The sequence below is a fragment of the Euprymna scolopes genome, chromosome 28 (genome assembly GCF_053919585.1).
Source record: "Euprymna scolopes isolate OS-2025 chromosome 28, ASM5391958v1, whole genome shotgun sequence".
NCBI lineage: Eukaryota > Metazoa > Mollusca > Cephalopoda > Sepiida > Sepiolidae > Euprymna > Euprymna scolopes.
The window spans coordinates 11,375,452-11,393,702 of NC_136509.1; the positions used below are offsets into that span (position 1 = coordinate 11,375,452).

Below are 18,251 nucleotides of genomic sequence, written 5' to 3' on the forward strand. Positions count from 1 at the left end.
TTAACAGAGGCAATTTTTTATAGGCTAGATGCCCTTCCCAACGCCAACTCAGTGAGTGAGGTGATGTTTATCGAAATACCATTGATAGGTGATTCAAGGCTAAAGAGTGTTCCATCTACTATCAGATGGAATGAAAAAATAAATAAAAATAAAGTGGCCTTTGTCCAGAATTCCCTCTATATTAAAAAGAATTTTTTTACAATAAAGAAAATTCTGCAGATGTACATACCTGTGACAAAACAAAAAATACATTCCAAAAATCATATAAATTGATCAAATAGGTTTATTTTTATAAATAAAATCATTTTTAAGCAATTAATGGGAATTCATAGACATTACAACAAAAATCGTGCAAGTTTGAATTACTGTTGCATTATCTCCCTTGTTTAAGATTATTTTCAAGATGCCGACAGGAGATGGTTCTTCCTGTCTTACTCATAAAATTTGAGGGTTTTTTTTTTGTTGTTTGTTTAAAAATAAAACTACTTGCTCAATTTACATGATTTTTGGAATATATTTTCATTTTTCATGGGTACATCATACATATTTTTCTTTATTTTTTTTAATAAAGAAGGAATTTCTTTTAATCTTAAAAATCTTTAAAAAAATTTTAATTTAAATGAAATTTTTTTTTAAATTTAAGAATGAAAAAGTTTTGTTAAAAATTTAAAAATGAAAAAATATTTTTTTATTACAAGATATAAAAAAAAACATTAACAAGTAAACTTTAAAATATATTTTCAAAGTAAAGATTTTTTTTTTAAGTAGAGTTTTAAAATTAAACTGGAATTGCATAAATACAGGGTGTTTCAAAAGTCTTGGGAACATTACAAATGCGTATATCTCATGAACTATTCCAGGTAGAAAAATGAAACTGGTGCCATTTTAAAGCTTACTTAATCAAGTTTTTGGTCATTCTAATGATTTTCGTCTCATCTTTCCATGTGCAGTAATGGCGTTCTCTAAACAAGACAAGGCATTTTGCGTCCTCCAATTTGCAAAGATTGAATCGTGGACATGTGTTCAGCGTGCATTTCGCAGGAAATTTAAAAAAGAAGCCCCTGAAAGGAAATCCATTGTCAGATGGCATGCTAAATTTGTGAAAGATGGGTGTTTGTGCCCAAGTAAGCGAACAGGTCGCCCTTCAACTTCAGAAGATGCAGTTGAGCAAGTTCGGACAGCCTTTCAGCGGAGCCCACGTAAATCAGTGAGAAGAGCCAACAGGGAACTTCAGCTTGCTCCAGCAACTGTCTGGCGTGTCTTAAGGAAACGACTGCAAATGGTACCTTACAAGCTCAAGTTGGTCCAAAAGTTGAAGGACACTGATAAGCCACTTCGCCGTGACTTTTGCATTGCAATGCAAGAGAAGTTGGAAGATAACGGCTTTGATGACCGGCTTGTTTGGAACGCGTTTGGCAGGAAATGGACTATCGACTAGATGTCTGCCGTGTGACAAATGGTGCTCATATTGAGCAACTTTGAAGATTCCCCACAAAACTTGAAACTTTAACCTTTCCAACGGTACCAATTTCATTTTTCAACTCCTAATAGTTTTTGAGTTATTAAAAATCGTTATGTTCCCAAGACTTTTGAAACACCCTGTATTAATCAGAAAGGACTTTTCCTCAATATACACTGGCAAGACTTCTGCTAAAAAAAAACAGAAATAAAAAAAATAGTTTTATTTAACAGAACCGAATAATAAAATAATCCTTCACTCTATAATAAAGACCAATGTGTATTTAACCTGACGTATAAGATGTATGTACTTCCTGTCATGCAAGCAACTTTTCTTGTCATTTTGTCATGAGTAAAAATTGTCAAACAGAATGTGTTTTCTCCAGAGATCATAGACATCCATTTTTTTCAAGTTTACTTTCACAAGAAAAGAGAAATGTCATTTTTTTTTTTTAACAACCTGTCCGAATGCTCTAGCTTGATCCTTCCACCCTAGACTGTTAAGTGATGATTGTTATGATGTCACCTTTTTCTATGTAGTGTAATGAATCCTTGACCTTCAAGGTCTTTTTACTCTCATTTTCTATACACCCTAATCACACGTGATAATATAAAGTGGACCTGAGTCACTAAGTGCTGGGGGGGGGGGCAATAGACAAAAGAATAGGAAGCGTCTTACAATAAACAAAGAGATGGGAAATAGCAAACAATGAATTTGTAGGTATTTTTAGATCGAGCCTTTTAGATTTGACAATGACAATAGAAACCTACAAAACAGATAACACAGGGAAGGGCAGCTTCCAGTAGCCGGGGTGGGAGGGACAGTTGACAAGTAAGTGTGCTATTTGTGGCGGATGGGAGCTGATAGTGATAACGGTTGAACAGTTTTTAGAGTTGACTGCGAAACAGAGATAGAGACGACTGACAAAGAGAACATCGATAGAATGAGAAGACACAGACACAAGTCCAACCGTCAAAAATATGTGAAACATTGGTGTTGTGTTTTTCCTTTCTCTGTTCCACGACTTATTTTACTTTCACTTTGTGACCCGCATGCATTCCGTTGGCAATCACCAGTGTGAACTAAAAGAGGATAGCACAGCCAACGAGAACGATGAAGAGATGAAGGTAGTAAACTACGGCACACAACTACGGAGTCGGCGGCTTGTCCGGCTTGTCGAAAGGAAGGCCACATAGTGTCACACACTGACACACCAATTCTCATTAGATCAACAAAGTTAAACATTAAGCCTGGTCAGTACCAGGTTGGGAATAATAGGCGCTATATGAAGGAGGACATCAACACTTTGGGCATCTCCTGCACCTAAAGCTGTCCCATCCATGTCTTGCCATTGGATCAGACCGATTCAGACAAGAGAGTGAGGCTGGTTCTACACAAACCAACTTTACGTTAAACTTTCTGCACATTATCCATCATCCCTAGGATAGCTTTCATCATTGCGACGGACGAACTGCTGTTGTACTCTCATTTTTTAGCTAACCTCTCCCCAAGATCCTAGTTGTTGGTGTGATGAGACATTCTATAGCATCGCATTTTAAATTTTTTATATTCACATGTAGATTTCCCGCTTACACATTTCAGAAATTTCTTTTAATGGAATGCTAAAGACAAAAAATAAATAAAAAAATAAAGAGCACCTACCTGACTGCGATTGATCGTCACTGGATGCAGCCAAATGTCCAGAAGAAATCCGAGCCACACTAGAATCGGAAATTTTGATTTTCAATGGCACAGTTGCAGTCACACGCTGATTACCCACCGTGGAAGAATTCTCTGTACCTGGGTTTTCTTCGTGATCACCAACATCCTTTTCGAGTGGAACAATGGTCTCTGCAGCCTGTTCAGAGCCAGCATCAGTAAAACCGACTTTACATGACAACTGATTGATCTCTTTGTCGAGAAAACGTTTTATTTCTTCCACCGAATTCGTAAAAACTGGTTTTGATGAACTTTGCATCTTTGCCGATCGTTCCGGTTTCTTAATCTTCTGAGAGAGAAAATCCTCAAAAAGTTTATCAACCAGCATCTTCGAAGACGAGGAGGATGACGCAGAAGAAGTGGAGGATGAGGAGGACAAGCTGTTGTTATTGTTACTGCCTTCTTCGGGTAAAGGGATCGACAAAGCAGGAGTATCGGCGCCACTGTACCTGGTGCTTGGCAAAGGCACGTCAGCCATGTTGAATGGGATGAGTTGGCCATCAGTAGAAATGGAGGTGTCACTTGTCCCGGGAGATATTGTTAAACAAATCCCGGGCTTCTTCCGGTCTCTTATCGGTTGGGCCCCATCAGGTAATGGAATGTGGTCAAGGCTTGGGCACGGATACTCCATTCAGCAGCGGCAGGAACCAACCATTATCAATGGAACAGAACTGTAAAAGACACACAGAAGAAACAGCATTATTACCTATATAGCTATAGAGATTTGCAAACAATTTTTTTTTTTTTTTTTTTTTTACTAATCTGTAAGATTTCATCCGTTTAATTCATTGCTAGAATTATTAAACAATAACAGAAACAATTTTGTAAAACCTTATAAATATCCAAATTTTTTAGGAGTGGTAAAGGGGGTAATCTCAAAGGAAACAAACCCCACACACACACATAATGAAGACTTAGAAATCTCAAAACGTTGATCGATCCACATAAATGGCTTATAATGTTTATATAATTTTATTTATAAAAGCTCTACACATGCATTGAGCACTTTGAAAAAGAATATTGGTTTTAAGTTCTTGTTATCAAAATACTTTAACACACACACACACACACACGTGCATAGATAGATACATACATAAACTTGATTTTTTTTTTTTATTACTGGCTGACCCTATCTGGCGATGCCATAAAGTTTTTAGTTGATCAAAAGAAAATTTTTAAAATAAGAAACATTGGAATACCTCACCTATTTTGCCCCAATTGTATGACCAGCATATCCATGTTCAAACGTTTCATAACGTTTAGATAATTTTATTTATATATATATATATATATATATATATATATATATATATATGTGTGTGTGTGTGTGTGCGCGCAAAAATTGCAATATTTTATCTATAATGGTTTTAACTGAATTTTATGGGTTTTTTCGTCTGCAATTTTGATAACTTCAAAAGTTATGATTCGGATAATTTAAAAACCAAATGTTTCCGGTTTCACGTACACATCGGAAACCAAACAAGTTGGGGACGCCCTTTTCTCTTCCTTCCAATCTCTTTTCCATAAAAGAGACGTTGCGACCCTATCTCTGCTTTATTATTTTCATGGCAAGTGCTCATCTGAGCTCCAATCTATGGTCCCCACTGGTCTGACTTTCACAAAAAATACTTGTCTATCTGAAACCACTATCAATAATTTCCCCCACTCTTTATCTGTGCCTAAACCTAAATGTAGATTCTATAAACAAGGCTTCTTTCTTAGAACTGCATGCCTGTGGAACTGTTCTGTTTTCCAACTGACTACATATGGTCGTCTTCAAGTTCAACGTGAACACGTTTTTGACGCCCTATTCCCTTGGGTAATCCAATTTACCAAATTCCCATTGACTACTGTACATGCATTAACCCTTATCCTCGTTTGGCCTCCGGGCCTTGATAACTGGTAACTCCTTTGTAAAAAAAGAAAAAAAATATATATCTTTGTGTGTATACACTTACTAACAAAAAGTCATATCAATAGAAACGTGAAAGTCATTCAGATTACAATACTTTTTTTTTTTTTTTTTTTTTTTTTTACTCTTGTTTATTGCCACTTGGATACAATGGGCTACTATTTGCATGTCTACAGCAAGATATTTGTCCACATTACATTTAAATTTCTGTCTGCAGGTTAATACAGTCAGAAAAACAGGAAGTAATTTTAAAGTCTAGCTGTTCAAAGGAAGAAACTATCACAGTAGAAGGCTTTCTAGCATCCTGGAACATTAACAGTCAAGGAGTAGAATTCTGTTGCTTATCGGGAATATGTACGTTGAGGGAGTACAAGTTCTAGTTTAGAGTACATTCCATTAAAGTACTTAGAAAACAGCCATAGGATAAATTAAAATAGAATGAAAATTTAAAGATGAAAAAAAAGTTTTATTTTATGAGTCAACTCCTCAACTAAGAGAAGAAATGAATCACAAAGTTCATTACCGCTCCTCTTATTATTTAGTCCTCACATTCCATGAGTAAGGTTTCTGACAAAGGGGGAAGAATTGCCGTTTTCTTGGTCGGAATTTATGAATTGGTTGGTTTTTAACCTTAAAGGGTTTTGTTTTTTTAAGCTACTTACATCAAATGGCTTTATGCCTTGTCTCAAGTGATTTACATTGAAAAAGGTATAATTCGAGACATGAAAAACCAATCATGACACAAGAAAAATTAGTTAAAGAAAAAATACTAAATTTAAAAGAATTAATTGAATCTAAAACCAAGATGGGGGGGGGGTACTAAAAATAAATACAACCCAACTCAAAACTGATTAACACACTTAAGATGACATTTTGTATCTAGGTTTTAGATTCTTTGAAGCACCGAGTTCCAAAATGTAATCAGAGTTGTTGCTATCAGCCGGGGTGGGGTGTGTGTGTGGGGGTGGGGGGGACTAACTGTGATAAAACTAAATAAAATAAACACGTTATTAAGAATCTGTGGGGTTGTTTCATGTTTTTCAGCAAAGTTTAGAATTTCTGTTTGGATTTTAATCAAATTCCTATCATTCCCGGGAAGCTATTTTGGCAAAACAATGAACAAATTTTAAAAGGGAAGATTTAAAAAAAAAAAAAAAAAAAGGCTCTTCCAAAAGAAAGATAAGACAGTAATAGAAGAATATAAGACAGAAGCTACACCCACTTACAGACAGGAAGACAGATAAAAGATTTCTCTTTGAAACATAAAATTGATAACTTTTAAACACACCCCTCCACTCCTCATACACATCGGTGTATCCAGGATTCAAGACTAATTTGTCCCCATTGGAGATTTATATCTTTTTTTTAGTCATTTTTTTTATATATACATTTCTAAATTCTATGATAGACCTGTGGCATTTTCTTTCAATAAATTCTATGATAGACCTGTGGCATTTACTTTCAATAAATTCTATGATAGACCTGTGGCATTTTCTTTCAATAAATTCATAAAACATTGTTACAAGTTTTTGGAACAGCTATTAATTACTGGTCTATATGGGAATATGTCACGGTTGACCTCTGAAAACAGGTCACGGTTATAGTGTGCGTCCCATCTTTAAAATGGTATTATAAGGAAGCATAACTGCCTGTTAATGTACAGTTACAGAACTGCCGTGATGTTTGCGTTGGTAAAAATATCAAGTGAAACATGGCAGTTAAAAAAAATAGGAGAAACTTTAGCAAATACTTGAGATGAAAAAAAAAAAAAAATTTTTTAAATCAGTTGTCTGGTTCAAAAGATGGATATCAGTAAAAAAAAATAAAATTAAAAAAAAAAATAAAATTAAAAAATTAAAATAAAGAAAACATTTGATAAATTTAATCACTAATCTTAAATCTGAACTTGTGGTTAGGGTTAATGAAAGGTACTTTTTTTTCATATCGCTTGTATTGATCAAACTATTGTTCTCATCTTGAGTGTTATTTGTGCAACGTTTCGGTTGGGTTAGTCTTCGACCGTCTTCAGGCATGTTAGTTGTTATTTGGAAAACTTTTCTTTTCTAAACAATAATCAACATGCCTGAGAATGGTTGAAGGCTAATCCGATCAAAACGTTGCACAAATAACACTCAAGATAATACAATATAAGATAATCAATACAAGTAATATGAACAATCAGCCCTCATCTAAAAAAAAAAAAATCAGAACTTTAATAATTTTTCAGTTTGTATTTAACTCATTGATGCTAATTCTTTTTTCAGAGAAATTTGTTTTACATTCAGAGAATCTCTCCCTTTTCACATAACTTTTCTATATAAAGACAACAAATGGCATCAATCCAGAGTAAAAGTAAATAGATATATAATATAAATATAAATTACCTCCTACTATAATATAATATAAATTACCTAATATAATATAATATAAATATAAATTACCTACTATAATATAATATAAATATAAATTACCTACTATAATATAATATAAATATAATTTTACTCAAGTAGAACACATACCATAATGACACCAATTTTTTTTTTAAAGTTCAATTCCTCAAAAAGAAATTAAAAAAATAAAAAAAAACTTGTTACATTTTCATCATCATCATCTCCAATTTTTCAATTAAGATTATTGCCGATGTTCCCATCTCCACTTTTGAACTATCGTCTCGGTGACGTAGTGATGGCTATTTGGAGTAGCTTTTATAGAGGTTCTAGTTTCAAGAGGAAACATTTTTAAGGGGAAACATTCTCAAATGTGAATGAGCGCAAGAAATATCATGAGAAACAGAAACAAAATAATGAATTCAAAAGTGTAATGATTTCACAAAAGATGTTTTATATATGTCCAAAATGGAAGATTACAAATATCAAAAAACTTATGTTTTATTCAGGAGAGTATGTGCAGATATGTACACAGAAACAATTTCTGTTTGGAAACCAAAAAGGTAAACTTTATCGCTCGCCAGAATCAAGCCAGACTTTCATCTGTTTTGTTGGAAAGTTTCTGGAAATATTTAATTCAATTGACATTTTTGTGATTGTTTGCACAAAAATATATGCAAAAGACGAGTGGCTTGCATTGCAAGATTTTCATTTTCTATTTTAAAAAGAAATCAGAAAAATTTCAAGTTTGAATCGCTCTCCAAGAGTAAAAAGAAAAAGATGTGGAAAAATCGATTCCATTTCAACCAATTTTTGAGCAAAAAATTTTCAACATGATGTAAGCTTCATATAAATTGGGAACATGTTAGCTTCATATAAATTGGGAACATGTTAGCTTCATATAAATTGGGAACATGTTAGCTTCATATAAATTGGGAACATGTTAGCTTCATATAAATTGGGAACATGTTAGCTTCATATAAATTGGGAACATGTTAAAAATAGAAACAAAAAGAAATCAGTCATTTTGTGAAATTACTTGATCATATGAAAAAAAAAAAAATTAACAAAAATTTGTTGACAATCCATTGTATTTTGATGATTTAGCTTGATAAAATCTTAACAGAATTAAAAACGAAAAAGAAATAACATTTTTATTGTAGTAAATACGAAAATCAGAAAATCACGCATTATGAATTATCCCTATTTCAATAAAAGTACTTGCAGCTCAGTCCCCCATTCATAAAAAAATAAATTCATATAGACAGCCATAATTGACAACCATCATATCACCAAAAACCCTTTAATTGCAATAGTGTTTATTCTGGCTGCTGCCCCCCACCCCCTGGGCCGGTACCACATTCTAAACTATGGCAGTCCAGAGCAAGGTAATAAAATATGGTTAGCCAATCACATGTCTACTGTTGAAAAATCAACCATTTGCAAACTTGCACGACTAAAAATCAACCATTTGCGCTTGCACGACTAAGGCAGTTAGAGGGAAGATTACATCAGGAATTAATTCCTACCTCTGAGCAGTGAACTGAATATCCAAAATATCAAAGACATCACTGTAACAAGACAGACAGCAGAGACTTTAGGTTGAGGTGTTGGTATTCTCAAAGACTAACATCTGTCAATCAACCACCGTATTGGCCATATTCACAATCATAAAAGACGATTGTCTAAATACATTGCATGGTTAAATGTTGAAATCACCCAATGCTCCCATAGTTGATACTGAAAACCTAGAACCCTTTTAAACCTAGAGATGTAAATTGGATTTGAATATATAAATGTACAAAATGTGGAAACAATGGTCATGATCTGACCATTCTTCAATTGAAGCGGAATGACTCATTATTTTACTATAAAATAGTTTTTCAACAGCTGGCATCAATCAACATGCTTGCCCATTTTTTTTTTTTTTTTTAAGGCAGATGACTTTCCTTGATGACTTTAAATTACAAGCTGTCGTAACTTGTGCCCTTTTTTCTTCAACACAATAGACGGTCATTTTTGAAGGTTAAATTAAAACAAACAGAAAAACTGACCCAGTTTTTATAGGAGGTTGTTATACAATATAACTTGTTTTGCAAACTCATCATTTCAAAGTTTGCTACCTGAAATATTAATTTAAAATGAATATTTCATCCATAATTTTGTAAACACAAAAAATCTTTCATTTATTCATTGTTGGGGTGGCACCCCTACAGATTCTGATGATAGACTATTTCTGATGCCATTTCCGGTAAACAGGTTCTGCTTTCCAGTCAGTCTAAACCCAAGTCTCAGAAGGAGAAAGTCATAACAATTTACTTCTCCTTCAGTTGAGTGGGAACTGACATACTTGTATTTCTGTTAATACATTATGAATTTCACCATTTCCAAATCTTCTCATTCTTTTCAACATTTACACCCCAACACTCACATAAACAATATTTTAGAATTTTAATAGAAAATATCTTTTAAACATGACCATAAAGGAAAAGAAATCAATTTGTTTTCTCACATGCAATTTAGAAATAGATTATGGAAACCCTAATCGAATTGAACCAACTTCCTTCGAAGGAGGAAGTTCCACGGAAGTATGAAATTTATATGCGGGTCCCCAGTTGCACGTATATCCCCATCAAGGGAGAAGACAACGTTAGGTTTTTGCAACTCTTTTATGTCTTCTTACATACAGTGCCTGGTATTCCCACGTGGTCACCGATTTGGTACTGACCAGGCTCAACATTGCTGATCTAATGAGAACCAGTGGGTCAACGTGATTATGCTGTATATATGTACTGCCATGCAGAAGTTTAAACGTAATGTAAGCTGACATTTCGCTCATTTCCTCTAAATGTGGTCCCAATTGTCACTTGGACTTTAAAAGTAAATTGCATCTTGTTGAAAATAAAGTTGGTCTGTAGGAACATAACACAAATGCTAGATATTCGCCCAGGAAAAAAAGTATTGCAAAATAGACCTATTTGTTACAAATAGTTTTTTGTTTTGTTTTGTTTTTTTACAAAAAAAATAAATATCTTTAAAAAATATTTAAATAAAATTTTATATATATATATATATATATATATATATTATATATATATATACACACACACAAATTAGTTCACCTTGCAACTGGTATTACATATAAACAGAATATAAAAACCGTGCATCCATTATTTCTCCCCTCTTAATTTGTCATCCATTATTAAATGTATAAAATTTGACTTCATTAGAAGAAGCATTTTACCGGTTCAGTTAACACATTTTAGCCTGTGATACACAAGTATTAACACAAAAAATCTAGTACATATATTTGGATATTTAGATTGACAGAGAATCCAAAAGCCAAAGCAGTTTACGATTTTAAAACCATAAAAAAAAAAAAAAAAAAAATTACATGTGAACGGTTATGTTAGAAAAAAGTTCCAAATTTTTTAGCCACTTGACAAAATATTTTTTTAAATGTGGTATTCAATTCATAAACTACTGCATCCATTTCCAGGACTGATTCTTCATTAGAGTACCGAGCTCCCCTGAATATCTATCCATTAAAAGTACCCAACTTTTGAAAAACAAAAATTATGCAATTTTAAATTAATAAAATCATTTATTTCTATTCATGCACATATGACGTGGCATAAAATGTGAACTTTGTTTTTCCCCCCTCAAACAACACATCACCCAAACTTTACTTATCTCAGACATTTCCTATCTCAACAAGAAGTTCAACCCTCCCTCCTCTCTTGGGATTAATACAAAAAAAAAAAAAAAAAAAAAAGTTTTGTCCAGCAAAGAAAATTTTAAATTTCAAAAATCTTAGCTTATATAAAAACTAAATGGTTATTCGTATTATTTCGATTCATCAGATTACTGTTCTCATCTTAAGTGTGATTTTCACATTTCGGTCAATGTAACCTCCGACCTTCTTCAGGAGTATCTTGTAGAACCCGGGAATGTTTCTATCAACCTCAGGAATTTGGATGGAATTTCGTGCAGAACCCTTTATATATATATATATATATATATATATCCAAATAATACAAATAACCAATCCTCATCTCAAAAATTCAGAAACGTCAAAAAAATGATTTTAAAATTGCAGCATTTCTATTTTAAATATGCATAGATATACGAGATGCTTGGTAAGATGTGGACATTTATTTTTATTAGACACAAATTATATTTTTATCATGATAAAAGACGCTTTTTGCACAAGCTTAAATTTTAACAAATGTCTCTCTTTAATGCTAATTGAACCACAAAAATTATTACCAAACACGTAAAAAAAAAAATCACTACATACAGAGGGTGTACACACAATGTGTGTGGAGTATTCTCATTTGTTTTGCTCATACATGTATTAGAACATCATGTACTACAAGGGTCATTTAAAAGGTAAAGCCTCCTATTTTTTTTTTTTTTAACTCAAAAAAATTTATAAAAAGGTATGAAGAGAAGAGTAGTACCATTAAAACGAGCAACCTTTTGAGCCACAGAATTTATTTTTCTATATAGTCACCACCATTCTCAATGCACTTTTGCCAGGAATCAATGACACATATTTACTCCTGACGCACATTCATGACAGGGGTTGCTTTCTTAGTAACACACCTTCAACAAAGAGATGAAATTTTCATGTCATGAATGGAGAAGTTCAGTCATCATAACAATGCAATTTGCACTCCCATCTGATCCATAAAAAAATAGGAGGCATTATTTTTGGAATGTCCCTGGTGTTACAATCGAGATGATTTGAGGTTATTAGTCTAAGCGTATAGCCACTAAATTCAGTAAAGATTATTTTTGTACAAATCTGTTCAATAATTAAAACACGTTATGAAAATATTTTTCAACCAATTAAAGAACCAGGATTTCTTCAACGCAATCAAAATAACTGCCGAAGAAAAAAAAAAAAAAATTAAAACGTTCAGTCAAAGCATTTCATTCAGCTTGTAAACATGATTACCGAGTTATTAATTTTGTGTCAAATACACTCACACCTGGGTGAGGAAAATAAGTGACTACTGACTTTCCGCTGGCAGCAACCAACAACTGTCTATTCATCACGTTCACACAATTTTCTGTTTGAATTTTTTGCTTTCAACAAAACATCCTCAACACAAATGTTCCTTCTCATGTGAATAAAGTTCTTGTTATTTAGATTTGCGTTGTTCATTCACGCTTATATCCAATGGTGCCACAGGTGTACATAATCAGTGGTCAATTGAGATTTGATGTTGTCTTGACAGTCTATTTAAAACTGTGGTCATAAACAAAGATAAGAAAAACAGCTGTAATGTCATTTTCAATTCCTCACCATTGAAATCAAACCTCATATATGGGTAGGGGAAGGGGGTGAATAACGACAAATCCTTTCAATTCAATCCATTAAAATGCTTGCAGTCTTACACAAACTCGAAATAAAGAGGATCTTGGGTTTACTTTCAGCAACCCTGTAACTTTTGCCTTTCTTATTTTGCCCTTTAGTCCTCACAGACCATGAGTGATATTTCTGACAAAGGGGAAAGAATCTCTGTTTTCTGGGTCGGAATCTATGTATCAAACGCTTTTTGACCATGAATTAGTATTTTATTTTTAGCCCCTTACATCAAGTGGCTTCATGCTTTGTCTGGAGCGATTTCCATAAAAAAAAAAAAAAAAAAAAAAAAAAAAAAAATCAGAAATAAAAACGTGGTCATTTGGAGAAGACAAAAGACAAATGAGAGGAAATTGAAAAAGCGAAAAATTTGTGGAGAAATACGGAAAAAGAGAAATCCACATCATTTTATGATAAAACGTTTAAAAACTGACATCTATTACTAAATGTAGTTAAAGGTGGTGGTGGTGGTGGTGGTGGGTGTAATAATTTAAAGTTGGAATAGGACTTTATGAAGAAAATTAAAGGAGATCATATGCAATAGCAATGTTTTGGTTGAATCGTTTGACGATATATCAGCCAACATGGTACAACATTTTAAAAGGCTCTAAAATTGTTAATATGCTCAATCCGTTAAATCAATGGACCATTCCTTGAATATCCTCAAATATATACGATGCTCGATTGTTTTATTTACTTTCATCATGAGTAATGTGAATCCAAGGCATGGTTATTAAAAAAGTGTGAACGGATGAACGTGGTTGAATCCCTCCTTTGTTGGGAGATCAATTAAAAGAAAAATCGAAGGAACAAAAAAAAAAAAAAAAAAAAAAAAAAAATCGTAAATTTCACTATTTCTAAATTAACCAAATCTAATTTTGAGTAAAACATTATAAAGACATTTCTTTTATTCCAACCTTTTCTTTGCAACTCGTCCCAAATATACAGTGTATCAACAAGTAAAAAAAAAAAAGTAATAAATTTGCACACTGGAAGGAAATTATGGCCATAAAAAAGGTGACCATGTTTGCCTTTCACACTTCCAAATCAATTTTATACACAAATTTTCAAGATGCTATTCTAAAAACATCGAGGATAGTGATTTTTTTTCTTTGCAAGCTCAGTTGGTGTTAAGGAAGTTGGATACACACGACGTGAATCACAAATTGAGAAATGATAACCAATTTGTGTGCAAGAAATGTATGACAAGGATCAGAACTCAAATGTGGACAAAGTATATCCCGGTAATAAGGTTAATCAGGTTTTGTTGGATGACTTTCAGAAATTAACTACCAAACTAACCTATCTCTGGTCAGAGCTTTATTCCTTTTTTTCTCTGATTCATCTTTATCATGTGTTACCCTATTTTCTTTTGTCATCCTCTACCAATTGACCGTGCTACTTTTACTGTTCAACATCTAACCCAAGCACTTCCATCCATTCTTTTAATGTGATCATACCATCAAAGTCTCCTGTTCTGCAAACATCACTGTGCTGTTCAAATTTTATCTTTAAGGTCATCAGATCTAAGCCTATCTTTAAGATTCACATTACACATCCATCATATCATTCTCATATCATTTCTCTCCATGCAACGCATATCCTCAACCTTCATTGACAAGGTTTGCACATGCACATTCCTGGTAGTCTCTTCCTTTTATCGACAGTGCTAACACTGCCGGTTATATATATGAAGTTTTGATATTTAAGGTGCTGCGGGTATCCTTGACACTGGAGTAGGCAATCCCCAGCAACATCTTATGCCTGCTCTGCATGCGATTGCATCTATACGACTGATATTAGTCATGTCGCAAGCAGTAGCTTCCTGAACCTTCCTCAAGCAACATAAAAACAAGCAGTGGTAGCACGTTCACAACCACTAACAGCATTCAACATGTCACCCAGGCAGCATAAGGTAATTTCAACATGAGATGCCATCCACATTTATAAGTGTCACCATTCGAGCATCCATCAGGCAGGCAACTGATAACCGCAACATAATCCAAGTCAATTAGCAAACTCCCAGCAAGACCACTACGCTTCTTGTGAACTCGTACTTTAAAGTTGGAGCTTTCAATGGAGTTTATACCTACAATTCTCCGGGGGGGGGGGGGGCTTTCTTTCATAATGTCCGCCATTAGTTTTGGCATTTATCTACAAAAAGGATAAAAAGAATTCTCATTAGTCTATATATTTAAAAAAGGTAAATGAAGAGCACAGTTTTGAATTGTATCAGTTACGTTTTGGTTTAATTTGGATGGGGAAAAAATTTTAAATAAAAAAAAAAGTAAATGACGCCTTTTGAAAACATCTTGTGTTTTGTTTTCAGGAAAATGTATTTTCCCTTAAAAAAAATGGATAGAAACAATTGTTTGAATTTTTTTTTTTTTTTTTAACAAATTCAGAACATGGGACTTTTGTAATTTACAAACCATGTTATTTCTGGATAGGATTTTTAAGTTCAATTCAACTTTTACGGTATGTTATTAATTCAGCTGTTAGGAGAAAGTACAGAATAGCTAACAAAGACTTCTTATACTAAGAATGGTTTTTAGATAACATTATCAGTACGGTCCATTATCTGCAAAAGTACTAATATATATATATATATATATATATATATATATATATATATATATATGAGAGGGAGATTTTCTAAAAATAGAAAGATATTTCTAAGGTTTATTTATGGAATTTGATGTCTGAAAGAATTCAACTAAAACGGATGAAAGTGCTTTGCTATCAGTTTTGGAAAACAGTTTTGTTTTTTTTTCTTTTCTTTTTTTTTCTTACTGCTAAGAGTTTGGAAAGAAATTTATCTTCATATGAAGTATATAAATTCCAGGGGAAGATAAAACTAAGTGTGTACGTGTTTCAGCTGTATGTAACTTTGATAAATGCACACTGAATAAGGTTTTGTTATGGTATCGATCATAGATTTTTGTAACTTCTATGTACTTTTTTTTTTTTTTTTTTTTTACAAAGGAGTCACCACTTATCAAGGTCAGGAGGCCACTTGAGGATAAAGGTTAATGCGTGTACAGTAGTCAATGGGACAATATCATAGTAATCGTTAGTAGTGGAAATTTGGTAAATTAGATTACTTAGAGGAATGGCTCATTAAGAATTTGTTTACATTGGACTTGACGATGACCGTATCGTTGTCAGCTGGAAAGCAAGCAAACGGAAAAGAGTTCCACAGGTATGCAATTCTAAGAAAGAAGCTTCATTCATGGAATCTACATATAGGTTTAGGCACGGATAAAGAGTAGGGGAAATTATTGATAGTGGTCTCAGCTAGAAAAGTTTTGTGATAGTGTGGTGGGGGGGGGTCATAGATTGGAGCTATGAAAGTAACAATAAAACAGACAGGCTTGCAACGTTTCTACAGTAGGAAAGAGGTTGCACAGAAGAGAAAAAGGCATCCCCTACTTGGCTACAAAGTCTATTTTAAACTGTCAAGGCAGGATAAGGTGCTTCTAGCAGCTCCTGTTCAGATGTGGCAACAGTACTGCTTCCTAGGATGTACTTGGCTCTTATAGAGATAAAGGATTGTATCTGTTGTGAGATACGTACTGGAGCGGTAGAATGATCTCACCATTTTTCCAGCAACTTTGGCAATAGATTTGATGTACGTGTTCCATTTCCAATCAGGAGTAAAGGTTAGACCAAGAAGGTTGTCGAAACATGGAGCCTCCCCAAGATGAGAGCCATACATTTCAATTGATGCCAGACAGGGGTCAGATCATCGATGATGTAAAGATAGAACCAATATATAACTAAGAGTTTCGAATTATAAAAATATTTTTGTAAACTGTTATATAATAAATCTCAATTTTTCTCTTTAAATTCATCAAATGTAGGGGAAAAAAACACTTATGGACATCACACTAAAAAAACATTTTTGTTGACCAACATGTTATAGCTAACAGGAAAGTAAACTTCAGACAAAGCACTTTTCAATTTATCTTTTTTCATTATTTTAGAATATATATATATATATATATATATATATATATATATTTTCTTACAAGTTTTTTTTTTAACTCGGAAGAAATTACTTGATTTATGTTTATTTTTTACAAAGAAAAACAAACATAATCAATGTATTTACATGTTTTAATAAACATTTAAATATTTCTTTTTTAAATCATAAATCAATGTATTTTTATTTTAATATAAACAGTGATTGAATGTGTTAGTTTAAAGCAGATGCGGTTACGCAAAACATAATTATCAAGCAGACAATGTTCTTATGATGTATTCTTTTCATGAATATAAATCCTTCCAGACAGGCAGTCTTAATTGTTGCAATTCAATCAAGTGTTCTAATTTTAATAGACGTATATTTATGTAAAAAGATTATCAAGTAAATATTGGATGCTGACGACAATTTTTTCTATTTCATTCAATGTTTTCGTTTTTTAAATATGTAAAAAAAAAAATTCACTCGATAAAGAATTAAAATTATTAAATCAAAAATTCATGTATTTCTTTACGAGAATAAAAAAAAAATTGGAAATTTAGTAGAGCGAATTTTTAATAATCGGCTAAAATCCATGAATGAAATGTTATTTTGCAAATATGGTAGCACATACTGACCACTTTGTAGTTGAAATGAAATATGTCAAAAATACAAAAGGGAGATAAGGCTGCATGGCATAAATAATTATTTTTGTCACTTTGATGCTTCCATATATAACAAATCCTAAATTGACGAACATCCGGTTTTGTTAATGGCGGATAAACAACTGTAGAAAAGATGTTTTTCCACGACTCTTGATTTAAAAAACCTTTTATTTAAAAAATACATGGAATATAATATATAAATATGGACAAATTCTTATACATGAAGAACAGAAGCACCCATATCTTAGTAATTTTGAACAGGTAAGGGATTTTTTGGCAGTTATATATATTTATTAGATTTTGGCAAAGATAAATTTGTTGATTTTCGTGAAATCTTTTTTAAAGAAAACTGATGAAAAAAAAAAAATATTGTATATTTTTCGATTAAACCTTTTATGATTTTAAAATTTGGTCTTTGTTCATTTTATTGAAATAAAAATTAGGGTTTAAAATTACATTTTCATATTGTTATAAGCTTGTAGACATGGAGAGTCTATTTAAACAAATGTTTGCAATGGTGACTTGCCCAAAAATTCTGATACACCTATCAACCCACTGCTACGAATTTGGAATAGAGGCATGCGAGCAAGAAAGTTTTAAGCGGTTACAATTTAAAAAAAATAAAAAATATTTGCAATTTACGCAAGTAATATTCAGGTATTTAATAGTAGTCTGATCATTAAATCAACCCTCAGCTAAATCAACTGCCGATAAAAAAATTCCCACTAATTTTTTAGCTAAGTAAATAATACAAAGTACAAAACAAAATAT

The 18,251-nt window shown here is 32.7% G+C and overlaps 1 protein-coding gene across 4 annotated transcripts in view; it reads right to left on the reverse strand.

Annotated features, from left to right (window-relative positions):
* LOC145249455 (uncharacterized) overlaps positions 1 to 18,251 on the reverse strand; it is a 146,593-nt gene that overhangs the window by 93,612 nt on the left and 34,730 nt on the right. For all 4 annotated transcript variants that reach the window (XR_013863533.1, XR_013863531.1, XR_013863532.1 and 1 more), the window contains exon 2: positions 3,122 to 3,849. Coding sequence is in view for 1 of the 4 variants with exons in the window: in XM_080111021.1 (XP_079967147.1) it covers positions 3,122 to 3,809 (688 nt within the window). In the remaining 3 variants the exon portion in view is untranslated. The remainder of the gene's footprint in view (positions 1 to 3,121; positions 3,850 to 18,251) is intronic.